This window comes from Aythya marila (genome assembly GCF_965140915.1).
Source record: "Aythya marila genome assembly, chromosome: 24".
Taxonomy (NCBI): domain Eukaryota; kingdom Metazoa; phylum Chordata; class Aves; order Anseriformes; family Anatidae; genus Aythya; species Aythya marila.
In genome coordinates, this window is record NC_139065.1 from 6,038,652 (window position 1) to 6,066,187 (window position 27,536).

At 57.6% G+C, this 27,536-nt stretch overlaps 3 protein-coding genes across 5 annotated transcripts in view; 2 read left to right on the forward strand and 1 right to left on the reverse strand.

The window, feature by feature from the left end:
* The window catches only part of GNAI3 (G protein subunit alpha i3), a 30,902-nt gene extending 20,519 nt beyond the window's left edge, over nucleotides 1–10,383 (forward strand). For both annotated transcript variants that reach the window (XM_082778446.1, XM_082778445.1), the window contains 5 exons: nucleotides 4,726–4,854; nucleotides 7,237–7,366; nucleotides 7,895–8,048; nucleotides 8,930–9,139; nucleotides 9,242–10,383. In XM_082778446.1, coding sequence (XP_082634572.1) covers nucleotides 4,726–4,854; nucleotides 7,237–7,366; nucleotides 7,895–8,048; nucleotides 8,930–9,120 — 604 coding nt within the window. In that variant the 3' untranslated portion in view covers nucleotides 9,121–9,139; nucleotides 9,242–10,383. The remainder of the gene's footprint in view (nucleotides 1–4,725; nucleotides 4,855–7,236; nucleotides 7,367–7,894; nucleotides 8,049–8,929; nucleotides 9,140–9,241) is intronic.
* A 2,631-nt stretch (nucleotides 10,384–13,014) lies between these two features.
* Nucleotides 13,015–17,947, reverse strand: GNAT2 (G protein subunit alpha transducin 2; the record flags this gene model as incomplete). Its single annotated transcript, XM_082778447.1, has 8 exons — nucleotides 13,015–13,205; nucleotides 13,507–13,660; nucleotides 15,372–15,501; nucleotides 15,754–15,882; nucleotides 16,266–16,423; nucleotides 16,504–16,645; nucleotides 16,878–16,920; nucleotides 17,830–17,947. 8 exons carry the CDS (start codon nucleotides 17,945–17,947, stop codon nucleotides 13,015–13,017), a joined length of 1,065 nt encoding a protein of 354 aa, XP_082634573.1.
* A 2,058-nt stretch (nucleotides 17,948–20,005) lies between these two features.
* On the forward strand, nucleotides 20,006–27,475 carry AMPD2 (adenosine monophosphate deaminase 2). Of its 2 annotated transcripts, XM_082778437.1 has the most exons (18): nucleotides 20,006–20,287; nucleotides 21,367–21,497; nucleotides 21,976–22,106; nucleotides 22,417–22,485; nucleotides 23,014–23,125; nucleotides 23,220–23,406; nucleotides 23,500–23,641; nucleotides 23,746–23,835; nucleotides 24,083–24,212; nucleotides 24,298–24,492; nucleotides 24,675–24,806; nucleotides 24,908–25,071; nucleotides 25,201–25,327; nucleotides 25,469–25,632; nucleotides 25,711–25,831; nucleotides 25,910–26,083; nucleotides 26,290–26,400; nucleotides 26,491–27,475. In XM_082778437.1, exons 1-18 carry the CDS (start codon nucleotides 20,218–20,220, stop codon nucleotides 26,704–26,706), a joined length of 2,466 nt encoding a protein of 821 aa, XP_082634563.1. In that variant the 5' UTR covers nucleotides 20,006–20,217; the 3' UTR covers nucleotides 26,707–27,475. The 2 variants fall into 2 exon arrangements, with proteins under 2 accessions (XP_082634563.1, XP_082634564.1); XM_082778438.1 differs by lacking the exon at nucleotides 22,417–22,485.
* The last annotated feature ends 61 nt before the right edge of the window (nucleotides 27,476–27,536 follow it).

Below are 27,536 nucleotides of genomic sequence, written 5' to 3' on the forward strand. Positions count from 1 at the left end.
TTCTGGTGTTTCTTAAGTCCATGCTTAAAGGATGGCTGGCTTGCAATCCCTTCTTGTGGTGGTGATTGTGTAGGCAGTAGCTTTTGTGTGCAGTACTGCTGGGGGAACGTCACCTCTCTGCTCCTTTCAGTGGCTGTTACAAGCAGGACTGGGCTTGGCAGCCAGTGCTCTTTTTGGGGTGGCTGGTTTTTCAGCTGAAATTCTGCACTGCACTGTGTGTCAACCCTGGTGCTGGGCTTCTGGCATCAGATCAGACCCGAGGGCCTCTGCTGAGACACCTGAAAAGGAAAAAGAGCAAGATACAAATGATCACTTGTGAAAATGAGGTGGTTTGACTATCATCAGGAACTGACAGGAGTGCTGTGGCGGAGTGCTAGGATTTTGAAGGTTGTGTCAAATTCTTCTGAAAACTTTTCTCGCCACTGTTGCCTGCCTGAGCCATTCCCCTTGTGCAGTATGGATCCTGCCCATCGCGTGGGAGCTCACCTTGTAACAGTGTGCTTGTTGTGCATATGCAAAGGGTGTTGGCAAGCTCCTGAAGATAACCACTGGTAACACCAATCCAAACGATCTGTCCTGGAACCTGAGTGTTCTGCATGTTTTCTCTGGTGTGTGGTTTGGTTTTTGGAACAGTTGAGTTAACTCTTGGTGTAAACTGTGGATATTCAAACACTGGCATAAATGCTCAGTGTCTTCTCTTAGGCACCATCTGATAACGTCCCTCTAGCAACTGTCGTGCTCTTTTGGTGTGATGTTTCGAACGTCCCTGTTTGTCATATTGCAGTTTCCTATTCTTCTTTACCTCTTGACGTGAACAAACAGCTCTCCCTAGATCACCTCTCCTGTCTCCAGTGGGTGCTGTGGAGAAGTATTTGGGAACCCTGTGCACGATTCTTGGTGTCACAGCAACAGCAAACAAAAACCTGTGATGAGGCAGCAGTGTGGATGCTAAGGCTTATTGTCTTGCACATCTCTGCAGTCGCCTCTATCTGATACTTGTAAGTGTTGGAAAGCGGATAATGCTCTAAAATATTTTGCTTGCTGGTATTGCTGCTTTTTCCAAAGGTCATGCAGGCACCAAACTGCAGATACTGTTGGGAGCTATCCGCAGGCAATTAGCATGCTTTCTGATGAACTGTTCCGTATCCTGGCATTTCTTGTCACGCTCCCAAGTGCCATTTCTGGCCTGAATTCCCTTACAGTTATGATGCTGGGTAAAACCTAGATTTCTTTTTATTTTATTTGCTTCACTTTCAAATAGAACCTCTCCCATGTGTCTCCTGGTGCTACTTTCTTGTGATTCCTCCCGAGTAACACACCACCTTGGGATCGCAGTTCAAGTTTCAGATGAGAGTTTTTTCATCTGCAGGTCTGTGTTGTAGACTTAGGGTCTGTCTGAACTGCTCCAAATGAGCATTTGTATTGATAAAGGTAACACGCAGCATTCCCTTTTCCTGGAAATCCTGCTCTGTTACCATGTTTTCTGCTTTGTTTAATGTCATCATCTGCCAAAACCGACCTAAAGATGCAGGGAAAGAGGAGGCAGACTTCTGAAAAAGACATCTTTTAGATACAGGATTCACCAGGTCTTCACCCTTTTTCTTCTTGCTGCAGGAAGGCTTGGCTGTAGATCAAGTCTGTGTGAACCGACCTCCTGTGGAAGGAGGAATACCGTTTGCATTTTCAGGCTGACACGGATGGGTTCTTGTGATAAGGCTTCTGGAAAGCTCGGCGTTCGGTGGCTGCAGACAAAAACCCAGCTGGGCACCAGGCTGCGCCTCTCCTGGCAGCAGGTCTGAGGCAGGCTTTGTCTGTGGCGCTGCCTCCTGGCTGCGGGGGCCGCCCCTCCCTCCCACAGCTCTGGCTGCGAGCGCCTTTCGTAAGAAATGCTTTGTATGAATCTTTCAGAGCAGTTTTTGGCCTTGGGAGCATTCTTTCCAGCACTGAAAGGAAGCATGACTGAATTGTGAGGAAAATGCCACTCCAGGGCTCGTGTGAGTGTGTGGAGGAGGGGAATTGTGTTTTATTCACCTCCTGAAAGCTGTGTGCTCCAGAGTCCTGCCGCTGCTGTCAGTGCTCCTTAGCAGAGCAGTCGGCCTGAGTGTGAGTCAGGACGGTGCTGAAGCTGATCAGGCTGGAACTACACATCCACGCACACGTCGGTATCGAACCAGGGCTGTCCTGAGAAGGCTTGGAGGGTCACTAACGCAAACATGAGTTATGCTGCAGGCTTTTGGTCAGCACTTCTGTGCCCAAAGCCTAGTTTTCAGTGTGGAAAAAGAAAAAAAAGAAAAAAAAACAAGGAAAAAAACCACCCTTTTGCACGCTTGCGTTTGCGAGGTGGTGTTGAGCATGAGAAATAGCTGGTTCTGTAAACACACGGGTACGAGGTGGGGAACAAGTGTCGCAGCCTCAGCGTATGACTGCAGCCCAGTGACAAAGGAGGTTGTGAACAGGGCTGCAAGCTGCGTGGGATGTGGCAAGATTCAGTAAGGTGTGCATTTTCAGTTCTTGAAACAGTATTTTAGAGGAACATCTGTAAACTCTGAGGCAAACTGAGTGATGAGTAGCTCAAAGCCATGAGTCTCAGACTGTGCTTTTCCTTTTTTTTTTTTTTTTTTTCAAGTTCCACTCAGCCTGTATGTCATGGAGGGAGACGGAGGTGGTCAGCACGGACTGGGCTTCTGCAGCTGGGAGGCGTGCGGTGGGCACGGTGGTTTGTGCCCACAAAGTCATCTGCCCCTGGCGAGCCCCAGATAGCTGGGGGGGGTTGCGTGTACATGGGAACTAGTACCAAAAAATCCCCTGCTCAAAAATCCAACTGCTTCGGCATTGTCATGGGGTCTGGTATTTACTTGCCCTTGGAGTCCCTCTGAATTAATCTAGCTGAGTTTATTTTTAAGGGAACGTGCAGATGGAGTACTGCTTAACCTGATACACCTTGTTCCGCTGATCGATATGCAAGTGTTCGAGCGGCACTTTGCAGTGCAGTTGATGGGAGATGCCCCTATTCACTCCTGGCTGCCTAAAAAGCCTTAAGTGGGAGTTATGCCAGTTTCATTGCCCAAACTCCTGATGCTGAAAGCTGGCAATTAGGAGCAGATGCTTTACAGCCTCAGCTTGCACGTTTATCGTTTCAGTGATTTGGGGCAGCCCTGTGACCTGCATCAAAGCCAAGCTGTTAAAAGTTGCTGGGTCAGTTCTTAGGTTTCATTTCCATCTCTTCCATTGGTTCTCAACCACAGTGTCCCAGCTGAACTAACACTGGTAGGAAAGAGGCTAACCACTTGGGCAAGTTAAATCCTCAGCAGAAATGCTTACGAGAAGCCTAACGAAGAGAGCTGCCTTCCAAATTCCGTTTTACCAAACTGAATCTAAAGCCAATCCCAAGTGTGAGTTACGGGCGCCGTGGTGCTGTGAAAGAGCAGTTTGCAAACCTCTCATCCCACTGGACAGGAGGAGGGAATGAGGGGAGTTGGCCTGTCCTGGGCTAAAACCGCTTGCAGATCCCAGCCCTTGGAGAAGAGCCCTGCGGTGCAGGAGGCTGGCAGGTGGGCTGGGTTCTGCTGGGGCTCAGAAAATAGGTCAGCACTCTGCCAGCACCCACTGGTGCTCCTGGCAGAGGAGGGAGATGCCGCTTGGTGGGCTGCCTGCTTGGTGAAAAAGGCGAGTGAACTTTGGGCACAACGTTTGCTTGTGAGCAAACTCTGCCCGCTAATGGTCTGTGATGCTGCTTGCTTGGCATGGCAAGGTCGTTAAGATAGCGTAACACCGTTGTGCCACCGTGACAGCTGTACAGTTCTGTGCTGATTAAAAAGACACTCAGGGTAAAGGTGTGCCCGTAGCTGTGGGAGGTCCCTTCCAAATGGAGCTGCAGTCATCTCTTCTGCTTCCACCAGTGAGAAGGCTTCACTGTCCTCATAACGGGCAAAAACAAGCTCAGAGGTGTTGCTGGTTAGGGCACGATTTATGGTGCTGCAGGAAATGATGTATCCGAGAGCCAAACTTCAAAGGGAATCTGCTGAAGCTGAAATGAAGTCGGGGTCCTGGTGAGCACGGTGCTGTGGTGCCATGGAGAAAAGGGCGCTTCCAGCAGCCCTGGGCTCTGTGGGGCCGCCCGCAGGCACGCGGGCTTCCCAGCATGTCATGTTTGCAGCTTGAAAGAGTTACAAATTTCTGCTGCATCCTCCCAGAAGCTGGGATTAAGGCACCTCTGGTTGTTAGTTTGCTGTTGCTGAAGTAGGTGAATGAATCTGCTTGCTGTGGCGCTGGTCTTTGCGCTTAATTCCTTCCTGCTAGTTTGTTTGATGTATTCTTGCCCTTTAAAGTGAGCCACTGGATTTATTGCCTTGTGCTTTGATGTGAAAAACCTTGACTACTTTGAATTGCCCCAAGAGATACCAGTCTTGGCATGGCTTCTGCATCAGCAGTACCTCTTGTGCTAGCCTCTGATTAAGCACTGCTCCTGACCAGCTGAACTCCACCTAACACGTGCTGCAAGGCCACATGAAGGGGGTAAAAAAAAAAAAAAAAAAAAAAAAGAAAAAAGATAACCATCCCGAGGCAGACCGAAGGGGGTTTGTCTGTTTGCTGCGTGTATGAGGTCTGCATTGTGTTAAGAGGGTGAATAAGTTCTGTGATGACTTTCTTCTGCAGTTTATAAAAGATTCACAGCAAACACAGAGGCTAAAAAAAGCTCATCTTATGTTGTCTCTTCTGGTTTAGTTACCTAAATGACTTGGATAGAATATCCCAGCCGACCTATATTCCAACTCAGCAGGATGTTCTGCGGACCAGAGTTAAAACTACAGGCATCGTGGAAACTCACTTCACCTTCAAGGACCTCTACTTCAAGTAAGTGAAGGGCAGCGTGTCCCTGTGGACTGCGGTGATTTCCTTGGTGCGTGGCAGTAAGATCTGCACCCCCGGTGCAAAACGCCTCGTGCTCTTAAGTGTCCTCGCCTCCGTTGTACTCCCTTTCTACTGGTGTTGCTCATTGGAGATACTGGTTTGACTTTTATTTGCCTTCTTCTATTCTTTTCAGCTGCTTTTATGTTGGAATCGCACACACAGGTACTGACTGCTTGTTTACAGGATCAGAAAAAAAAATACTAAAAGGACACTGACTCCTGGGTTTTGAGTTTGAATTTAACCCCTTTCTTTGAATGGAAGAGAAGGGCTCTCTGTGAAGACCCAGCCTTGGCTCTGGGGTGCATGGTGTTCACAAAGCCAGTGATTGCTGACTGACACTTGCTGCAGAGGAGGAGTGCTGGGGCCTGGCTGCCTCCACGTGGTACTGCAGAGGATGGGACTTGCCTCCCCTCTCTGCCTCCTAAATTCAGCCCCTGAGGGGCTCAGCTACCAAGTCTGGTCCTGGCAGTGTCCCTTTCAGTATCACTAACCAAACTCCCTCTAACCTTTTAGCAGCTGCTAGTGCGCAGTCGAGCTGTCTTCCCTGCTCTTGGTCTGCTCCTTAGAAAATCCTCGCTTTGGGTCGCGATCACGCTCCTAACAACCAGCCTGGGGACCTGGGGGTGAGCAGTGCTGTCACAGGACGTGGGTGTAGAAAAACAGTGTCTGTGTCTTGGGCGAATTCCCTTCATCCTATAGCAATGTTTTCAAGCTTTTGTTGCTGAAAGCCTTTAAATTTATTGGCTTATTTTTAGTTTGTGTTTGAAAACAGTTTGGAAGAGCTATAGCAAAAATCCATGCATTGCTTATAAAACTGGATCCATTTGCACGCTGTTTGGGAGAGCAGTACGTTTTGGCTTCTGAAATGTCTTAACTTATGAACTGTTCTAACAAAAATGCCCAAACACTTTGCGTCTCGGAACTATTTATATGGCTTGTGGTTCATCTAGGGAAAACTTGTCTTCCGTCACAATGTATTGGGATTAGTATTTCCAGCTGCAGTGTGTGGTGCTCTTTCAAAAATCATCACGTCTGACTAATGGGAGAGTGAGCTGGAGGTAGCAGGCATATTTGATTTAATCATTGTAGCCCTTCTTTCAAAGTGAAATGACTGAGCACTCTATGCACATGCCTCAGAGGGGGTTGCTCTTTCCCCCACCTCCCCAGAGGCACACAAGGTGTCTCATCTCAGAGGGATTTGCTCTGCAAAGGAAAGCATTAATGCATCTTAAACCCTGAAGCTGCCATCTTTCCTGCGACAGAAGCCTTGATGTTAAATCTCAGACATTAATAATGGGCTGAGGTAGCTTTAGTGTAACTGTGACTTGAATTTGGATTAGCTTGGAGAAGCTGAGTTGTCAGGGATGCTATTCCTCTTCAGATGACTGTGTGCTAAAAGCAGAGAGTAATGGCGAATAATGCAAACTAAGTAAACAGCCAGTATCTTTGCAGAGATTTTCATCTTTCCTTCTGTGCTCCACTGGGACAGTTTACCTTAAATAGAAAATTGGAGTTAGCTGAACTGCTCTTCTGGCTCCCTTGTTTGCTGTCATTAAGTTGTATTGCTTTTGGCCCACACTGGGTAGTGTCTCTTGTCTATGTGTTTGCTGTGATAACAAATCGATGTTTATGATTTCCATAGCTCTTGGATATTGACTTGTATCTGGCTTGATTTAATTAAGTCACAGCACATCAGAACATAGTGGGCAACCCTGCATCTCATCAAAATGCTTCAGTGAGCAGGGTGTTGTAACCATCCAAGGTGCTTGCATCTCTTCTATAGCCAGAAATTCTGTAAGTAGCTGAAGCCTTTAAACTTCAGTAGACAACAGACACTTATTTTTGAAAACAAACAAACAAAAAAAAGCTGTTTCTTAACCTCATTAATTCTTCCGAGTCCCAGCAGTAGCATGCAGGTAGCGTGTTCCAGATAATCCTTTGTGAGATGCAGTGTAAATGAACTGGAAGAGCTGGCTGTGAGTAGGTGTTTGGAGTCCAGTCAAGCAAATGGATTGTTGCTAAGGAAATAGGAGACAGAGAACAAAATAAGCATGCCCTGATGAATCAGCAGACTTCTGGATAGTGATGTAGGTGAACCTCTACTTCTTCCTGCTGAAATTGCTCTAAAAAGAATTCAGTGAATTCTCCTGAGGAAGGGAGGCTCCGCGTTGTTGGCCCTGCTGATGGAAGGCTGTGTACCTGTTTTTCCCTAACCCCTGCTTGTTGGAAAGTCCTTAGCTGAGCCTCCCCATCTCTTGTGGATGGGGTGGTGGCCAGGGAGAGAGGTCTCCTTAGCTCCTGAGACTTTTCTTCTGCCTCTCCCAGGATGTTTGATGTTGGTGGCCAGCGGTCAGAGCGGAAGAAGTGGATCCATTGCTTTGAAGGCGTGACAGCAATTATTTTCTGTGTGGCCCTCAGTGATTATGACCTTGTCTTGGCCGAGGACGAAGAAATGGTATGTCATCGAGGAGTTACTAACGCCTGGCTGGGTGGCCCTGTAGCAGAAGGGAGGTGGAAGCAAGTGCAGATCTTATCCTGTGTGGGACGGGCATGTCTCTAGATCGTTCCCTTTGTTATGTGGTGGTTGTTCCCTGAAGTGGCCTGAGAGCTGTAAAGAAGAGCACTTCCTTGCAGCAGCCTGTGGTATCTTGCCCCAGAAAAAGATAACTGTAATGCACAATTTTCCCCAGGGCCTGTGTACAGGAGGGTGGCTCGTGGTGCTGGCCCCGCAGCCTGCTTCCCGAGGTGTGAGCTCCTCCGTGGAGGGTCGGGCATGGGCTGGGGGAGCAGCGGGGTGAGGCAGCACCAGCCTCAGGGCCACGGGCACTGTTCCTGATGCGGTGACAGTGAGGACGTGCGTGTTTAGCAGTGTAATGCTTGGTGCCTTAGTCTGGCCTTTGTAGTAAAGCCTGTCTGCCCCCACCTCATCCTCCCTAAATAACTCTGGAGTGATGCATCGCCTTCTTCTTTTTTTACTTTTCAGAACCGGATGCATGAGAGTATGAAACTGTTTGACAGCATTTGTAACAACAAATGGTTTACAGACACCTCGATCATTCTTTTCTTGAACAAGAAAGACCTGTTTGAGGAAAAGATTAAGAAAAGCCCATTAACGATCTGCTATCCAGAATACACAGGTAAGGTTGGGCTCATGAAATGGCATCTTGTTTGCATCACCAGGGCCAGGAATGAGTCAGTTAAAGCCTACAAAATCCAAGATTATCTTTTTCCCTGTTCCCATCACTGTGTCTCTCGGGCAGCATCTCTGAGCTGTCCAGCTAGCTGATAACTCATTTTCTCAGGAGGGACGTGGTTGTGCATGGCTGTGGTTTGGAATAGCCTTTGTCCATGTGTTTTATGGCCTGGAGTTTGAAAAGCAAAGACACTTAACAGTATTGCACTTCAGCAAGTCAAGGTCACTGTGTTTTCCACATTATACTAGGACAATGCTTCCATTTAACCTCTATTTTAGAGGCTATCAAGTTTATCCACATCCTGGGTAAGACCCTTGTTCACTCTGGTGTCTGTTTCAGCAATAGTCTGTTCTGCAGCCCTTCCCTGCTGCCACCTGCACAGGGATGGTGTGTTACGTGGTCAGTGCTTGAGGCATTTAGATTTTTGAAGCTGCCCTTCCCTCAAACCTGGTTGTTCCTGTCATTGTCACTCTTGCAATATAACTGTTTCTAGCACAAAGCCTTTTGGTAGCCGATGTGCAGCGTTCCCTTTTGGATCTCGCAGGTTGCTCGTGAAGAGGTGTGATGGTGATGTTCCAGTCTCTGAGCGGAGGGTCTGGGGTGGGGAGCAGTCGGAGACTTGCAGCAGTGAACAACTTGTCCAAGGTCACTGGGCAGAAGCTGGGAATAGACTTCAGATTTGCAAGAAGGGGTTAATTGTGGATTTGGATTTGTAGCTGGATAAGGCAGATGGTTGCAAGCAGCTTAATATGTGCTTAAAAGATCTGTGCAAAAACTCTCTGCTGTGAACTGCTGGCTAAAGTAAGGGCTCTTATCTTTGTCAGGCTCCAACACATATGAGGAAGCAGCTGCGTACATCCAGTGTCAGTTTGAAGATCTGAACCGAAGAAAAGACACCAAGGAGATCTACACACACTTCACCTGTGCCACTGACACCAAGAACGTGCAGTTTGTGTTTGATGCTGTTACAGATGTTATCATTAAGAACAACCTGAAGGAATGTGGACTCTATTGAGAAGGGGCGTGGGAAGAAGGTAAAGCTAAGCTGCTTGGCTGCGCGCAGAGTTTAAGCTTTGCACACCAGCTTGGTCTGGCTTTGTCTTGTACTGCACTAATGCTCCGTGTTCTCTTTTCAGTTCTTATGATGTGGCGTTTTGAGAACCAGACTCTTTGCTGCCTCATGGGGACAGCTGCAAGCATGAACAGGACCAGGGAAACGAAAACAGCATGCAGAATCGTTGCATTCTTTAGCACAATCTTCTGTATTAGGGACCTTTATATTGATATGGGATGTTGAAGTTAGGTCAAGATGGAACAACTGTTAGTGTGACTAGATCATCCTGGCATCGTTTGGATGGTGTAATCTCAAATGTGTACAGCTGTTGTGAAGTTAAGGTGCTGGATTCCAGACCTTCGATATGTAGCTTTCTCTCTTTCTTTGGTTAACAAGCCACCACTAGTCTGTTTTTAAGGTTTTTTCCATCAAGAAAACTATAACTTTACTAAATTTTATTTCTTTATTTGCAAACAAATCTTGTTTTAAAAATAAAAACAAAAAAATCACTTAACTATGCACATGTGACCAGATCATGCAGAAAGTATTCCTCTTAGCAGGAACTCTTTGTTTTTAACACTTGGTATGGTCAGAATTTAATATTTCTGCAACTACTTAATGGATCCTTAGAGCTCTTACGGCGATAGCTTCGGCTTTTTCTGATGTGTAGTTTGTTACCGTCCTGCTACCATAAGGCTTTTTAAAGAAGCTTCTGCAGCAGGATATACGAAGTCTTTTTAGTTTATGGTTAGGGGTTAACCTGATTTATGCTGATATCCAAATGGGATTTATACTGTGTGGTAAGCATCAAGCCAGCTTTGTGGTGGACATGTACCCGGGCTGTGTCAGTTGGAGAGCTGAAATGCTGAGCTCCAAGTTAGATGGAAAATGTGTGCTGCTACAGAGCTACTAAATCAACCACTTAGATTCTTGTGCATTTTTGGTCTAAACTGGTGGGCAATTTTTTAAAGGGTGCACTTTGTTCTGCATTTACCATGGCTTTTTCTGTTCGGAGACTCTTAAACTGTATTGACAGCATGCCTTTACTTTGTATATGTGGTGCCAAATTCTTGTTTGCCATTGTTTTTACTGTAGTAATGTTCAGAACCAGTCAGTACATTCCTTTGCTGAACCATTGCATTTAGACTCTTTTCCCAGTTTGTCATGTGTACAGTTTCAATCTGTTATAGTTGTTGGCAGTATTAAAATGGTGAGTAAACAGTTGAGCCTTTTCCCTAGTTTTTGTAATTCCTCCAGAAGTTCTCTCCCCTTCTGTGCTTTGCCCATCCAGCTGCAGGAAGGCATGCACTTGGCTGGGAAGCAGGCGTAGCTGATGGGAGGGCTCCTCGGGCCGTGTAATACATGGCTCTTGGTGTTCTCTGCTGCTCCCGAAGGCTGGGGTTGTGCTGGCACAGATGGCAGAGAGCAGACATCCATCCAGTTGTTCACTGCTCTGGGCTGCTGTTAGATGACGTGGCTGTAACCCGTTCTGAAGCTTCTTGCCTAGAACTGCAGCACTGCAAGAGCAAGATAACCTGAGGGATCCTTCTGGGTGTGGGAAATGGCCATGTCACGGTGTCTGCTGGGTGCCAAACATGCAGCAGTGCCCAGCAGCTCTACAGACTGTCGTTATAGTTCAGATTTTTTTTTCCCAAATTACCTTGAGCTCTACTGCCTGCCTGACAATTCCCTTTTAGCAAGGCCTCGAGGCTTTACTTGAGCTTCACTCTAATGCATGACACAGCTCGCCTTGTCTTTTAAACAAATTAATGCAAAGCTCCCCTGCAATCACATTCCAACTGCTGCTGGAGCCGGGCGGGAGGGCAGCCCCAGGTACATCCCTTATCATGGGGGGGGTGTTTTGGGAAGGCTTAATTCCAGCTGGCAGTGGTTTGGTGGCACCCATGTGTACCCCTGGACAAGGAGGGTGGTGGTGGCCCTGCTCCATGCTGCCTGGGCACAGCTGATGGTGGCGGGGGACCTGTGTGTGCAGCACGCGGGGAGAGCAGCTCAGGCAAAGAACGCAAAATGTTCCTTGCTTCAGGCGTTCTGCGATGGGAAAGGGGCTTGGGAGCAATCATCACAGAGACATCCAAGTGGGAGAAATGAGACATCCATGTCATGCATATTTCTTTATTTTTTTCCCCTACTGTTAAGTGAAGCCGTATAGGTGACCCTGCAGTAGACATTGAGAGGATACAGGACTTGTCTACAGTACCGACACTGATTTATTTACAAACAGTAAGAGCAAATACAGCTCTAAGTAGCAGAATGAAAATCTTTCAAGTAACCATTTCCTCTTTATCCAACCCCTTCCTCCGCTGGAGGCGTGATGGCATCCCTTGGCCCCCAGTGCTCCTGCGTCCCCTGCCCTGGCTGGTGGGCACGGGACAAGGTGGCCAGGACCGGCCGCTCGTCTGCTTAAGGCTGTCGGGGGGCAGAGCACAACCGGGGGCAGCAGCAGCTCTTGACCTTTGTCCAGTAGGAAGATTTTTCTGAGAAATTCACCGAAGTCTCAGGACTTATATACAGCACAAAATAATTAATTCATCCTGCCACAGGGCTGGCTACCAGGCATGACTCGGAGGCGGCACCGCCCTTGCCCAGAAATTCCCTGTTCAACCCAATTAAGGTTTGACAAAGCGGGCGAGGGCAGGGCGGGTGCCTGGCACCGGTCCCGTGGCGGTGCCACCTTCAGCTGCGCAGGGGGGCATGTGGCGGCTCGGCGTTAATTTCTCTGATGCACTGGGGTCTGTGTGCTCTTTGGTGTCAAACCACTCCGCATCTCATTGATAAACGCTGACCTCCAAGCACTGCAGGGAGCCGGGGTTTCTTTCTTTAAAAAGAGGAAATGGCTGTGAAAGGGAGCAGGAAGTTCGGCTTCAGCCCCTTCCTATTACGGGCTTGAACGCAGGTGGTTGGTTGAGTAGGTCATAGAAAAAGTGGGGGCCAGGTAGCTTTTTTTTTTCTTTAATCCTTTTGGCTCTGCTCAGCAGAACGGTGATGTGAAGCTGAAGTCATTTTCTCTTCTGGCAGGGAGGAGGAAAGAAGAGGGTATTAAACACAGCAAAGGTGTTACTAGCATAACGCCCAGGAAGGGCTCCTGTAGAGGCAGATCTGCATTGCACCACCAGCTTCAAAAGCAGGGCCCGGGCGGCAGCACGTAGCTGGAAGGTGAGGGTGGTATAAACCTATTATTCCCTAGCTGATCATTCGCTGTAGCTTTCGCTGCTGCCTGTAACCCAGGGAGAAGGCAGGGCCCCCCGGCTGCTGCCAACACTCGATACGCTCATCTTTTCCGTGGTGCCAGCAGCGGGCTCGCAGCCGAAGCCTGCTGCGTGCTCCAAGCAGAAGGGGGCTGCGTTGGTGTGGGGAGCCCTGGCCCAAGGCTTCACCCTGTCCTATTGCCGCCTGCCTGCCCCATTTCCCCTGCAGCTGTCTTAGCAGTCAGGCACAAGGGGAGCTCCTGCTGCTGTTTTTCAGGGAGCAGTGAGCAGAGTGTTGTGGCAACAGGAGGCCTGAGATAAAGACGTCTGATCCTGCTTAAGTGCATAGTTTGGGCTGTAATCTGTTGTTTCCATCTCTCTCCACAAAGCAGGGGTGTGAACGTGTTTTGTCAGGCTGCTTTGCAGCAATAACCGGGCTGCTCGGGGAGCGGAGCGAAGCTGTGCTCAGGCAGTGCTGCCCTCCTGCTGCTGCCAGCACGTCCCTCGCCTCTGGAGGTTCCCAGCCCCAGGCTCGGGGGCTGCCCTCACCCTGCTGGCTGTGGCCCCCCCTTCCCCAGCACTTTTGGTGGCTCAGAGGCTGCTGCTCGTGGCTGCCGGCTGCCACGGGGAATACCTGCCACACAGATGTTCAGAAGAGCCCGCAGTCCTTGAGGTTCTCTTTGATGATGACATCTGTGACTGCGTCAAAGACGAATTTGACGTTCTGTGTGTCTGTGGCACAGGTCATGTGGCTGTAGATTTCCTTCACGTCCTTTCGCATGTTGAGATCAAGGAACTGGGTCTTGATGTAATTTCCTGCGTCTTCAAATGTGTTGGGACCTGCGGAGGGAGGGAGCGATTCGCTGCAGGTGCCTCTGCTGGGGTGGTGACGCTCGGGGCCAGGGAACCTGGGGACGCCTGGGGCTTGTGTTTGGGAGTCAGACCCACAGCCTGCCTCCCAGCTGGGTGCTAACCGCAGCTACCAACTCAGTTTTAAAAGAAGCTGTTTTGCCCTGCTTCCATCCTCCAGATGGCACCAGTCATGCTGGCCTTGCCCCCGGATTGCTCCCGGCCCCAGGGACTGCTCCCAGCATAATGGAGCCAGTGAAGGCCGGCCCCCAGGGGGACCAGACCCACTCACCATCATAATCGGGGAAGCAGATGCTGAGATGGACCTTCTTGATCTTTTCCTCGAAAAGGTCCTTCTTGTTGAGGAAGAGGATGATGGATGTGGCGGCAAAGAATTTGTGGTTGCATATACTGTTGAATAGGTGCAGGGATTCATGCATGCGGTTCTGAAAGCAAACAGGACAGAGCATGGGCACTTGGTTACAACCAAACCATCTTTTGTGCCCCGGTGCTGTGACGGGTGCTTTGCCCCAAGCTGCTGCTGCAAAACAAAGGGCAGCAGCAGTGGAGCAACTCCTGGGGCTGTGCTGTTTGCTATGGCAGCAAATGGCTCTACCCTCCAAAGAGCCCCCTTGCTCTTCTGAAGAGCTGCAAAGCCCCTGCACTATGGTGCGAGTGACCCAGGTATGTTGGGGTGCTGCTCATGGTGGGGAGCAGCACTGGAGCTGCAAAGCAGCTGCAGGCAGTGTGGGGCTCTGGGGCTCTGGCCCTGACGGTCAGCAGCACCAGCTTGCACTGATCCTGATGGGAGAATCGTTGGCAGGAGGAGCCCCAAGCAAGGGCCCCGTGCCCCTATCCACACTGGCCAGGCGGTGCTGCGATGCTGCAGGATTTCCCCAGGGTACTGCAGTCCTCAGCCGTTACCCCCAGCTTGGCTTCGAAGGAGCACGGAAAGGGGAAGCATTGCTCTGCTCTGGTTTGGGAGCAGAGGCGCATTTTCCAGTTCGCTGCAGGGAGGACAAGGCTCCATCCAGCTGGACCTTTGCAGCTGCCTGCTGCAGGCAGGTGCTTTGATGGGGATGGGTTTTCATTGTCTAGGTCCCTGCTGTGGCAGCATTCCTGTATTGCTTCAGTGACTGGGGCTCCTACAGGGCCCAGTTTGGCTTAATCCTGCCCTGTCCTTTGCAGGGGAAGCATTACAGCCTCTCCCAAGGACTTCAGTGAGTAAGGTGTCATTGCGAGGGGCTGGGGAAGGGCTAGTGGCAGCCCGGGCACACCCGGTGTCACCCAGCCCCAGGCAGCAGAGCCTAGCTCTGGCAGCACCCAGCTCAGCACACCGGGGAGCATCCGCGGGACCGTCTGCTACGGGAGATAGCAGCAAGGAGACTTTGCCCCAAGCCGTGGAGCAGGGGAGATGGCAGCCTGCTTTTCCTGGTTGTCTTCAAAAATAATGATGAGAAATAAGGCACCTTCTTGGGGCCATCGTGTTTCTGCTCTCCAGGTCTCTGCCCTCAAAGCTACTTTCCCTGAGCAATGCACGAGTCCCCCCAGCACGTGGGGGGGGGGGGGGGAGCAGCAGCCCCGCCGGAGCAGCCCCTGCCCAGCACCCAGAGGCTTCGCTTGGTGAGCTTCTGCTCTCCTTCCCCGTGCTGCTGCTCGTGGGGAGCAGAGGAGGATAAAAGCTGTGCGCTGTTGCTGCTCCTCCACCCCCCAGCACCCTGATTTGCTTTGTTCCTCCACCAGGGCTCTCTGGGCCCCTCTGCTGGGGCTTCCTCCCCTCCTGCGTTGTCTCCGGTGTGTTTGGGTTGGCTCGCGGGGCTTTGCTGCACCCGGATGTTTGTTCCCGTAGGATGGCAGCTCTTGAGAGGAGGCCAGGCCTCCTTGGAAGGAGCTGATTTTTCCTCAAGGTCAGCAGGATCAAACCCATGGCACAACCACCCCAGCGTCAGCTTGGTTGGGCTGTTCCTGCCCCGGGGGGAGCACGGGTGCACGCAGGGGCTGGGGCCAGGCTGAGCCACCCCCGCTGCCCCCCGTCCTGTGGCTGTGCCCCAGGCACCCAGAGCATTCACCTGCCCCACTGCGGCCAACCCGCATGGGTGCTGTCACCCAGCTCCTCTCCCCCATTGCTGCTGAGCCATTCCCCAGCCCCAAACCCACCACTTCGTCGTCCTCCACCAGCACCATGTCGTAGGCGCTCAGCGCCCCGCAGAAGATGATGCAGGTCACGCCCTCAAAGCAGTGGATCCACTTCTTGCGCTCAGATCTCTGCCCTCCCACGTCGAACATCCTGGGGAGGGGACAAGGACGGGGCGGTGACACGTCTGCTCCTGCCACCCCCGCTGGGATGGTGCCAGTGCCCCCATAGCACTTGGGGGGCACGGGTTCGGTGACCCATCTCTCATCCCTCTAGTCTAGGTGGCCCCAGAGCATCAGGGGGACAATTTGTTACCTTCATCCCTGACCCTGTTCCCACTGTCAGGGCTGGAGGGGCTGCCCGTGCTCACGGGGGTGTGTGTGTGGTGTGTGTGCGTGCGCCCACCTGAAATTCAGGTCCTTGACAGAGAATTTGGTCTCAATGATGCCCGTGGTCTTCACGCGGGACCGCAGCACATCCTGCTCGTTGGGGAGGTACCCGGGGGCTGTGATCCTGTCCAGCTGGTTCAGGTAGCTGCGGGGACAGCAGGGGACACGCTGTGGAGGGGCTGGGGACGTCCCGGTCCCCGTGGAGGGTGCGATGCCAGCCCCGGGTGACAGCTGGGCTTTTAAGGGGTGTCTGGGGCTGGGTCTTGGTGAAGGACGTGACTCCAACCCACACCCTGAGGGGCACAGTGAGACTGCAGCTGGGCACAGATGGCCCTGAGCTGGCCTCACCCTGCCCATGCAGTGGGGACATGGGGACACGGGGGGCTGTGGCCAGACGGCACCCGTGGGGCCCTTGGGTGGACAAAGAACAATGTGGTGTGCTGCAGCTGTTCCCAGAAGCAGGGAGGGGATTTTGGAGCTGGGAGTGACTGCAGCAGGCAGGGGACCCGTGCACACCCCCACACTCACTACGCGGCTGAGTCGTTGAGCTGGTACTCGGCGGCTCTGTCGAAGCAAGCCTGCACCCCGCCGTCCTTCCACAGCTTCTTTATGCAGTCGACAAGCTCGGGAGGCATGGTGCCCTCCTCGATGGAGTCGGCCAGGTTGAAGAGCTGCCGGCCGTCGTCCTGCAGGAGAGAGCCCTTTGCCACTGTCCCCACGCGCTGTCCCCTCCCCTCGTCCCCCGGGGCGGGACGCCCCCACTGACCGCCCGTCCCGACTCGGCGTAGTCGATGCCCAGCGTGGACATGGCGCGGATGATGGCCAGGATGGACTGCAGGATGTTGCCGTAGATGATGGCCTTGAACTCCATGCACTCCTCGGGCGAGTAGCCGTCCTGGTGGATGATCCTGGGGGCCACACATCAGCCTCAGTCCCAGAGCCCGGCACCCTGGGGTGCCCCCTCTCTCCCCAGCATCACCCCCTCTTTGGGAGCCCACCACCAGCATGGTGCTGGGGACACCCCCAGGTCCTACGGCCCCATGCTTCTGCCAGGGGTTTCTGGAGCTCAGTCCTTGTCCCCCCTCCCCCAAATCTGGGTACCCAGCCATGGGGCGCAGCCCTTGCCACAGCTGTACTCACTTCATCTGCTTCACAATGGTGCTCTTGCCCGACTCTCCAGCCCCTGGAAAGGAGTCAAAGGAAACCTCAGAGGTGGCTGGGGCATGCCGCGTGCCTGACACCACAGTGATGGGCACTGCTCTGTCCCCCTGCCCTGCCCATCACCGTGGCTTCAGGCCTGCAGAGGCTGCCACCATCCCTGCGCTGCCTCGGCGATTGCCTTGGTGCTTTAAGCGGCTTAGGGCAGCACAGGAAGCTGCTTAGAATTAGGGTGCTAATCGCCTTGACCCTGGCCCCCCCTCACCTGGCTAAGCCCCTGCTGCTGCTCCTGCCCCCCATGCCCCGCGGGGTTACCCCGATGGCTGAGCGGGGAGCAGGGTCCTCCAAGGGACAGTCCCCTCCTGTGCCCAGCAGTGGGGCAGGGTTTGGGGATGCTGAGGGTCCCACTGCCCCCCCACGCCCATCCCCACAGGTGTCACCAAGGTGTCCTGGCCTCAGCCACTCCATTCCCCAACCCCATGGTGTCCCCTTGGTCCCTGCCACCTGTCTACATGCCACCAAGAGCAGACGCCACCCCCAGCTCTTCCCAGGCACAACCCTGGGGGACATCCAGTGGAGGGACAACCCTCTGCTCGCTAAGAACAGCTCGTCAGACTAACGAGAACGGACCCAGCGCTGAGGGGAAGGGGGTCTCCTGGGGACAAAAAGGGGCAGCAAGAGGAGAGGATGAGACCAGTGGCTGCATGTCCCTGCACCGACACCTCTGGGGCACCCGGCACCCCTGGCACCACAGCCCCAGCCCCAGCCCCTCTCTGTCCCCTTGCCCCAGTTGCTTTTGCTCTGTGCCCATCCCCAGAGGATACAGCTCCCGATGGGGACCGATGGGGTCCCTGTGCCAGGTAGGGACATGGGATAGTTCCTGTGTCCTCCCTGTGCCCAGCCAGCCCCTGTGCGGATGTCCCCTCCACCCTACCGAGCAGCAGCAGCTTGACCGTCTTCGCCTCCTTATCTGCGTCCTCCTGGAGCTTCTTCTCCAGCTCCTTGGACCTCTTGGCCATCTCCTTATCCTCTGCGCTCGCCCCGCTCCCCATGGCGTCGTCTTCCTCTTCCAACGCCTCGAGCTCCTCTAGGTCCCCGGGCTCTTCCAGCTCTTCGCGGGGGGCGCGCACGCACCCCAGGGGCGGGCGGAGGGCGAGGGGGAAGAAAGGGAAGCCCCGAAAGGCCGAACCAGGCGCCCACTGCCCCGCGCCGCGCCGGGGGTGCTGGAGCGCTCGCCTGGGTGCTCGCGGGCTGGCTGCCCCCCGAGCTCTCCCTTAATTCCCCATGGATAACCCAATTTCTGGGCTGATGGATTTGGGGACTTTTTATCTCTCCATGTGACCCAGGAAATCCAATTAGCCCAAGATGGCAAAGATTAGGGCTCGGAAAAGAAAGAGCATCTCGGGGAGGTGGCCAGGGAGGTGGGCACGGTGCCTTATGTAAGGGGGCAGGTGGCATGTCATCCCCTGCCCACAGGGGATGGGGACACCCCAGGTCCTGTGGGGTGTCTGAGGGGCTCTGTGGGTTTGGGGCACCCCACTTTTGGGTGCCCCCCCGTGGGGCTGCAGGGCTGGGCTTTGTGCTGGGGATGGGCTCAGCTCAGTTCCTGTCACACCCAGGGACCCCGGGTGCTGCCGGGGTGGTGACAGGGGGATGGCGGGGCTGTGGGTTTCCTCCTGTTGGGGAAATGGAGCTAATTATTGCAGGCAGTAACGAGCACTTGTAATCCTGCACTGCTGAGTGCCGCTCGCTGGGCCCCTCTCCTGCTGTCTAAGCACTTTAACAGGACGGTGCTCAGCCTTCCTCCCCCCTGCCTCCTCCTCCTCCTCCCCAGCCCAGCAGGACCACAGGGCCCCCAGGGTGGGTGCCCCTGCCCTGCGCTGCAGGGGCTGGCTCTGGGGAGGCGGCAGTGCTGGGGACAGGGGACAGCCGCTGGGTCCCCGTGGCGGTGCTGCAGGCTCCAGGGGTTTGTTTGTGACCCCCCCGCGCCCTGCGGTGTCACCGGGGGTGGCATCCCCGCGTTTCCCCCCACCACAAACCCTCTCCCGCCATGCCCAGCAGCGGCGGTGGCATGGGGACAGCCTGTCCCCGCTGTCCCCACGGACACAAAGCCCCTTCTGAGCCTCTAATGAACTTTGCGCTTACGAAGGGGGTCCAATTAAAATACCAACCTCCCGACCCAGAGGCGTGGGGGGGTGGTGGTGCTGGGCGGGGGCACGGCTTTAGCCCAGAGCTCAGGCTGGGGGGGCCCCACCGCCCCCTCCCCGACAGCCCGTGTTCCCCCGGGTGGCCCTGAAGGGCGCTGTCCCCTCGCTGTCCCCGTCACTGGGGCTGGGGGGCGCGGGGGGCCGGCGGCATTCCCTCTGCTCCGGCAGCAGCTAAAAATCCCCCCGGCTCCGGTGCCGGATTAGGGGCACTTGGCACCCACCGGCACCGCGCCCGCACTCCCGGCCTGGGCACTGCACCGGGAGCAGCGGCACAGGTACGGGGCGGGGGGGGGACAGGGGGCGACACCCCCGGAGCACGAGCCCTTCCCCAGCCCTGCCCTGTTTGAGGGGATTTGGCTGGGGGACAGAGGGGGTGGCCGGGGAGGGTGGGTCAGGACAGACCCCCCCTTCCCGGGCAGGGTCTGGGGGTGATGCTGGGGGGGAGGTCCCCTCCTGGGGGGCTGTCTGTGCAGGGGGGCAGGGATGAGGTTACCCCTCTTTGGGGGGCTTCGAGGCCTGGCTCTGGGGAGGGGGGCACACGGTCCGGGGGCGGCGATGCTCGTCTTTTGGGGGGGTCTCGCTGCGGGGCGCTGATGGGCCGGGGGGGGGGGGAGTGCGGTGCTGGGGGGGGGTCGGAGCCGTGTCCCCGGCGGGGGGGGGCTGCTGGAGGTGCTGATGCCATGGGGGGGGGGCAACTCCACGTCCTGGGGGGGCGATGCCTGAGGCGGGGGCTGGAGGGGGCAGCACCGCCCCCGGGGGCTGCAGCCCCCACCCGGGGGCGAGCCCCCGCCCTGCCGCGGGGCCGGTTGCTGCGACAACCCCGGGCCGCCTCCTCCCCCCCCCCCCCTTCCTCCTCCTCCTCCTCCTCCTCCCCCCGCCCCGCGCCCACATCCTCCCTCCGCCCCATCCTCTTCCTCGGGCCGGCTTCCGGCCTGCCTCCGCCGGGGACTTTGGTCCAGCCCCGGTTCCCGCATCAATCATCAACCCGGGGAGGGAGCCGGCGGCCAGCGCTCGGCCCCGCCGCCGTAAGAGTCCCGCGGGGCCCCGGGGGCCGCCCCCGCCCCCTCCCGCCCCCCCCCCCCCCTCCCCGTTACCCCGCCGCCCCCGGAGCCACCATGTCCTCGGCCGCCCCGGCCAAGTTCCCCTTCAAGAAGCGGGGCAGCCTGCAGGCCCCCGGCCCCGCAGGTGAGCCCCCCCCCAGCTAGGGGCGCCCCCTCCCCAGATCTTCCCCCGCAGCCCCTGGGGCGGCCCAGGCAGCTGGGGGGGGGAGCAGCGACCCGGGGGGGGGCGGGCAGTGCTGCGGTGGGTGGGGGGGAGTCGGGTGGTGGCCCCCGGGGGGTGCTTTGGGGGATTGTTTTTTTTTGGGGGGGGGGGCGGGGGGTGTTGGGGGCTGTGCGCCCATCACCGTGGCGTCGGGGCTGCTCGGCGGGGGCTCCTCTCTGCTGGGGGTTGGGGCCGGGGGGTGCCGGTGGTCACGGGCAGTGCCGGGTGCCCCCCCCGATGGCAGCGGGGGCCGGGGGGGGGCTATGCGGCGGTGCCGTGGCGCAGCGGCTGTGCGAGCTGGCTGGGAGGAGGAGGAGGAGGAGGCAGAGGAAGGCTGGGGCTGGCTTGGATGCGGGCCCAGGGCACCCCCGGCTCACCCGGCAGCGGGGGGGGGCAGCAGCCCCTGGGGGTGCTGGGGCTGGGGGTGCTTCGTGTGTCAGCCCCTGGGGGTCTCGAGGCGCTGGGTGGCGGTGGCACGGGGTGACGGTGGCACAGGGCAGGTGCTGGTCGGCACCTCGCCGGTGGGGATGCTCACGGGGGGGCTCAGGGGGGCTGTTCTCAGACTCGGGTGGCACCAGGTGCCAGTGGTGTTGCAGGTGGCACGGGGCGCTGGGCATGTCCCGGCAGCGCAGGGCTCACTGGGTGGCACCGGACAAGCCCGCGGTGCCGTGGGGTGACACGGGCACCCGTGCTGCCACCAGTGCCTGACGAGGGGCAGAGGGAGTGTGGTGACACAACCTGTGTGGGCACCCGTGGCAGTGCCCTGGGGGTCCTGGCCCCGTCCCTGAGCCCCTCTCCCACTAGCGATGCTGGCTTGTTACGTCCCCTGATGGGTGACGAGGGAGCTCCTGCCCTTGCGCTGCCTCAGTTTCTCCCCCACCACGGTGGGACCAGGATCCCAGTTCCAGAGGGCTGCGGGGGGGCTGGTTAACCCCTTCCTGCCTGGGAGCGGGGCGCAGACAGCCCCCCGCACCATGCTCACGCTGTGCCTGTGCCTGCAGAGTTGCGGGGGGGGCCAGGGTCCCGGCCCCTGCAGTCAGCGCGCTCCCTGCCTGGGACACCCCACTGCCTGAAGCACTTCCCTGTCGACCTGCGCACCTCCATGGATGGCAAATACAAGGAGATTGCTGAGGTGGGTCCTCCCTGTACCCCAGGTTTGCCAGGTCTCAGACTGGGGGGGCTTCACCTACCTTCTTTTTCCCTGGGACACAGCAACAGCCTGGCGACCACCCCCCTGCCCGCGCAGGGGCCGTGGTGGCAGGGAAGTGACCCCACGCACCCGATTGATTCCAAACCTGTGTCCCCCATTCAGGGCTCTGCAGTGGGTTGGGGCTGGGGGGGAGCCCCGTGGCTGTTCTCCTTCCACCCCCAAGGTTGTGTCTCCCCAGCCCAACAGCGTGGCCTCCTCGGTGCTGTGGGCTGAGACTGAACACAGCTCATAGCAGCGGTGAGCACGGGCTGAGAGCAGGTCCAGCTGGTGGCAGGGCTGGGTGTTGGCTGAGACCTGGCACAGCTCATGGCAGGGGTTGTGGGCTGAGACCTAACAGCTCACGGCAGCGGTGGGTGTGGGCTGAGACCTGGCGCAGCTCACAGCAGCGGTGGGCCCGCAGGAGCTGTTCTGTCGCTCGCTGGCTGAGAGCGAGATGCGGACGGCGCCGTACGAGTTCCCCGAGGAGAGCCCCATCGAGCAGCTGGAGGAGCGGCGGCAGCGCCTGGAGCGCCAGATCAGCCAGGACGTGAAGTAAGCCGGGGTCCCCCTGGGACAGGTCCCCACATGGGGACAGCCACCGCCCCGGGTACCGCGGGCACCCCGGCCCTGCTCTGGGGGCTGTCAGTCCTCTGTGCCAGCTCTGTGTCCTCTCCTCTCCCGTGGGTGTTGCGCTTGCTGTCTTCTTTTTCTCTTTTTTTTTCTCTTTTTTTTTTTTTTTCTGGTTTCTGTGTGGTTGTGTTGGGTTGGGCATTAATGGGATGTTTTCTCTCCCCCCCCCAACGCCTTGGCCCCTTTCTCCTCCTGGCTGTCCCCTCCCGGCTGTCCCCTCCGCTGTCCCCAGACTCGAGCCCGACATTTTGCTCAGAGCCAAACAGGACTTCCTGAAAGTTGACAGTGCCGCGGACTTACAGTGAGTGTTTGGCTCGGTGACACCAGGGGCTTGGGGTCCCCCCAGCCCCACTCTGGCCCCCCCACCTCTCCCCCAAGCACAGAGCCGAGAGGTGCCCCCAGCCCTGCTGCCAAGGCTGGTAGTGAAGGGGTTAATGCGCCCGGGGGTGGTTTAGGGATGGGGGATTTGGGGTGAGCTGGGGTCCCTGCTGCTGGCATGGGACAGATCTGTCCCCAGCCTGGCCCTGTCACCCCCCCGGCACTGCGTGTCCCCTCCCTCCTGTCTCCGCTTGGGAGTTGTCTCTGTCACAAGTTGTTTCGTTCTCTGTCCCCCCCCCAACTTTTCGTTGTGCTCCTGTGGGGCTGGGGGATGCGTCTGGGCATAGGGGGGTGGAGGGGGGACACAACTGCCTCCAACCAGGATGTGGCACCCAGCAGTGACACTCCTGGGGACGCCGCCACCTTCCTGCCTCTGGGGACCGTGTGCAGCCCCCGGTGGGGGGGCGCGAGGCCGTGTCCCCATCTCACTGGCCACTGGCCGTGCCCGCAGGCTCTTCAAGGAGCAGAGCGAGGACCTGGTGGACCATGTCCCCAAGGACCGTGACGCGCTGCTGGAGCGGGAGTTCCAGCGCGTCACCATCTCCGGGGAGGAGAAGTGCGGGGTGAGCCTCTGCCCCCCACGAGGGGCACCCTTCAGCACCCATGGGAGGTTTTGGGGTGAAATCCCCCCCACTTTGTTTTTGTGTCCCTTCCCAGGTGCCCTTCACGGACCTGCTGGATGCAGCCAAGAGCGTGGTGAAGGCGCTGTTCCTGCGGGAGAAGTACATGGGGCTGTCGCTGCAGAGCTTCTGCAAAACCACCGCCCGCTACCTGCAGGAGCTCTCCGAGAAGCCCCTGGAGACCCGCGGCTATGAGGAGGTGCCCGAGACCCCCGTGGCCGCTGGTGAGCATGGGACAGGAGGCTCCCTACACTGGGGATGGGGATGCTGGTGGGGAGCCGTCCGGTGCGTGACCACGGGGTCTCTCCTGGCCGCAGATGCCCCTGTGCACCCCCCGTTCGCAGAGCAGCACCCCTACGAGAAGTGTGACCCCCAGACCATGCCGGCCGACCTGGGCTTCGGGCTGAAGATGGTGGATGGCGTGGTGCACGTCTACACCAAGCAGGACCCCACTGACAAGTGAGATGGGGAGGCTCGCCGCTCTGATGGGTTGGGTGAGGGGCTGTGGTGGGTGGCTGGGGACGGGGGGACCCGACCCACTGCCCCGTCTGTGTGCCTGGCAGGAGCACGGAGCTGGACCTGCCGTACCCGGACCTGCAGGAGTTCATCGCCGACATGAATTTCCTCATGGCTTTGATCATCAACGGGCCCATGTGAGGAGAAGGGCCCTGCCATGGGGGGTGGGCACCTTGGGGACAGCACTGGGGGACGTGGCTGTGGCTGTGACACCTGGTCCTGGTGCAGCCCCCACGTTTGTCCTGGCTCATGGTCACCATGCGAGGGGTGGGGGGCCCCAGAGTCCAGAGCCGTGTCCCCTCCTCCTGGTGGGCACCAGCCTTTTGGGGATAGATTTTCTCCCTTCTCGCCCCAAAACTGATGCCCCCTCCTTGCCTCGGGCAGCAAATCCTTCTGCTACCGCCGGCTGCAGTACCTGAGCTCCAAGTTCCAGATGCACGTCCTGCTCAACGAGATGAAGGAGCTGGCGGCCCAGAAGAAGGTGCCCCACCGTGACTTCTACAACATCCGCAAGGTACTGCTGGCGCGTGGTGGGGGTCCTGGCTCGGGCAGGGAGCGCCCAGCGGCTCTCAGGGCTGAGCATCGCCTCTGGCTTGCAGGTGGACACTCACATCCACGCCTCGTCCTGCATGAACCAGAAGCATCTCCTGCGCTTCATCAAGCGGGCCATGAAGAAGCACCTGGATGAAATCGTCCACGTGGAGAAGGGCAAGGAGCAGACGCTCAAGGAGGTCTTTGAGACCATGAACCTCACTGCCTATGACCTCAGCGTGGACACTCTGGACGTCCACGCGGTACGGGGAAACATCCCCAAATCTTGGAGATGAGCAGGTCCTCCAGCTCGTCTCTGGCCAGGGTGGGAGATCTCCAGGGGTATCCCATGGTGGGGTGGGGGTGCCCAAAGCTCTGGATGGGGATGTTTTGGTGGCTCCAGGGTGCTGGGAAGCCTCAGCTCACGTCTGCGCCCCCATTTCAGGACCGCAACACTTTCCACCGCTTCGACAAGTTCAATGCCAAGTACAATCCCATCGGCGAGTCCATCCTGCGGGAGATCTTCATCAAGACGGACAACCGCGTCTCGGGGAAGTACTTTGCCCACATCATCAAGGTGAGGTCCCGTGCCTCCCTCCCTCCAGTGCTCACAGTGGCAATGCCACCCGTGTCCCTGTTCCTGCTGGCGGAAGGGTGACGCTTCCCCCTCCCTGGCAGGAGGTGATGTCCGACCTGGAGGAGAGCAAGTACCAGAACGCCGAGCTGCGGCTCTCCATCTACGGCCGCTCCCGGGATGAGTGGGACAAACTGGCCTGCTGGGCCGTCAACCACCGCGTCCACTCCAACAACGTCCGCTGGCTTGTGCAGGTGCCCCGGCTCTTGTGAGTGCCGGGGGGCAGCTGCCCCCACCTGGACCATGTCCTGGGGGGGGGGGACTGGGGACCCCCAGCTGATGTCTGGCTGGGCTGGGACGGAGCACCGGGCTCTGACAGTCGTCCGTCCCCGAGCAGCGATGTCTACCGGACGAAGAAGCAGTTAGCCAACTTCCAGGAGATGCTGGAGAACATCTTCCTGCCCCTCTACGAGGCCACCATCCACCCTGCCCAGCACCCCGAGCTGCACCTCTTCCTGGAGCACGTGAGCGCCGCCTCCTGCAGGGGGGCCGGGGGCCACCAGTGGCACCTGCACCCCCAGCCTGGACCCGCTCCCTCCCTTCCTCACAGCTTTGGGGCTGGGTGTCCTTGGTGGGGGGTGACCGCGGCGGTGTCTCACCTGCAGGTGGATGGCTTCGACAGCGTGGATGATGAGTCCAAGCCCGAGCACCACATCTTCAACCTGGACAGCCCCCTGCCAGGGAACTGGGTGGAGGAGGACAACCCGCCCTACTCCTACTACCTGTACTACATGTACGCCAACATGACGGTGCTCAACCACCTCCGACGGTAAGGCTCCGCGCCTGGGAGTGCTCGGGGGGTGTCTTGGCAGGGGGTGGGTGCTGACGGTTGTCCCCCCCGTGGCAGGAAACGCGGGTTCCACACCTTCGTGCTGCGCCCACACTGTGGCGAGGCCGGCCCCATCCACCACCTCGTCTCGGGCTTCATGGTGTCGGAGAACATCTCACACGGCTTGCTGCTCCGCAAGGTGAGCAGGGCGGGGGGGATGCTGGGGGGACGCTGGGGTGCACGGCCGGGCCCCCCCTCACCCCGCTGTGCCCCCCAGGCCCCCGTGCTGCAGTACCTGTACTACCTGGCGCAGATCGGCATCGCCATGTCCCCGCTGAGCAACAACAGTCTCTTCCTCAGCTACCACCGCAACCCCCTGCCCGAGTACCTCTCGCGGGGGCTCATGGTCTCCCTCTCCACCGACGACCCCCTCCAGTTCCACTTCACCAAGGTGAGCTGCTGGGGGGGACCACGGGACCCCGACCCCTCCAGAACCTCCATGGGGCAGCCACCATGGCCACGGGACGGGGTTGGGGGGGCCTGGAGGAAGAAAAGGGCAGTGGGCTGCGGAGGGTGCTGGAGGCCCAGGGCAGGGGGGAAAAGCTGGGCCCCCCCCATCCTCTTTGGGTGGGTGGGTGCTGAGGCTGTGCCCCCCAGGAGCCGCTGATGGAGGAGTACAGCATCGCCACGCAAGTCTGGAAGCTGAGCTCCTGCGACATGTGCGAGCTGGCCCGCAACAGCGTCCTCATGAGCGGCTTCTCCCACAAGGTACCGCTGCCCCTGGCCCCCCCCGGGACCCCGGCGCTCTGTGGGGAGGGGGCGGGCGGCTGCAGGAGCCTCCCCTTGCTCTGCCCCCAGGTGAAGAGCTACTGGCTGGGCCCCCACTACCTGAAGGAGGGCCCGGAGGGCAATGACATCCGCCGCACCAACGTCCCCGACATCCGCGTCAGCTACCGCTTCGAGACGCTGTGCCAGGAGCTGACACTCATCACGCAGGCGGTGCAGAGCGAGGAGCTGGAGACCATCCAGGAGGAGGACGCGCTCACCATCACCTCCACTCTGCCCCCCCGCTGACCCCCCCTGCTCCCGGCCCCGTGTCCCTCCCAGGCTCTGCCGCTGCTGCCCCCCTCCTGCTGCCCAGTGCCCTGAGCTGCTCCTCCCCGCTGCTGTCCCCAGGGCTGTGCCAGTGCCTCTGCTCTGGGGGCTTTGTTCCCTACTCTTGGTAGTGTTTTTTTTTTTTTTTTTTTTTTGTGCCTTCTTGTTTATTTTCCACTGCTTTCTCTCAGCTGGGTTGGGCCCTGCTGGGGCCAGCCTTTGGGGGCTGATGTGGGCACGGGCCCTGCTGGGGGCCGTGCCTTCACCTCCCGGTGCCGGGCTGGGGGCTGCTGGTGCCGGGTGCGGGGATGCCGTGCGGGACCCCCACCGAGTCCAGGCAGGGGTCCTGATGCCCGTGAAGGGCCTGCCCCAATCTCCGTCCTCTTTCTCGCCCTGCTACGAGGGGCTGTGGGGACAGGCTGGGTGCAGCCCCCACCCCAGCCCCTCGCCCACGCTGTGCCCTCGTCCTGCTGGGGACCTGGTGGCCCAGGGGCTGCCTCGAGGGAGGCGTGGGGCTGGGGCGCTGCCTGCCCCCATCCCCTGCACTGCCAGGGGGGCTCCGGGCCCTACGGGGCCGCTTCGTCCCGCGGGGGCATCGCCCCGTCCCAAGTGTGTTCCCCCTTTCCTGTGCCCCTGATGTGGGCTCCGAGGTCAAGTGCTGGTGACCACACGGCCACCAGAAAAAAAAAAAAAGAAAAACAACTGAAAAAAAAAAAAAAGCATGAGAAATAAAAGTATTTAAGTAAGAGCCGGGGTGCTGTGAGGTTGGGGTGCAGCGGAGCGGGGGGGGCACAGCGCAGCCCCGAGCT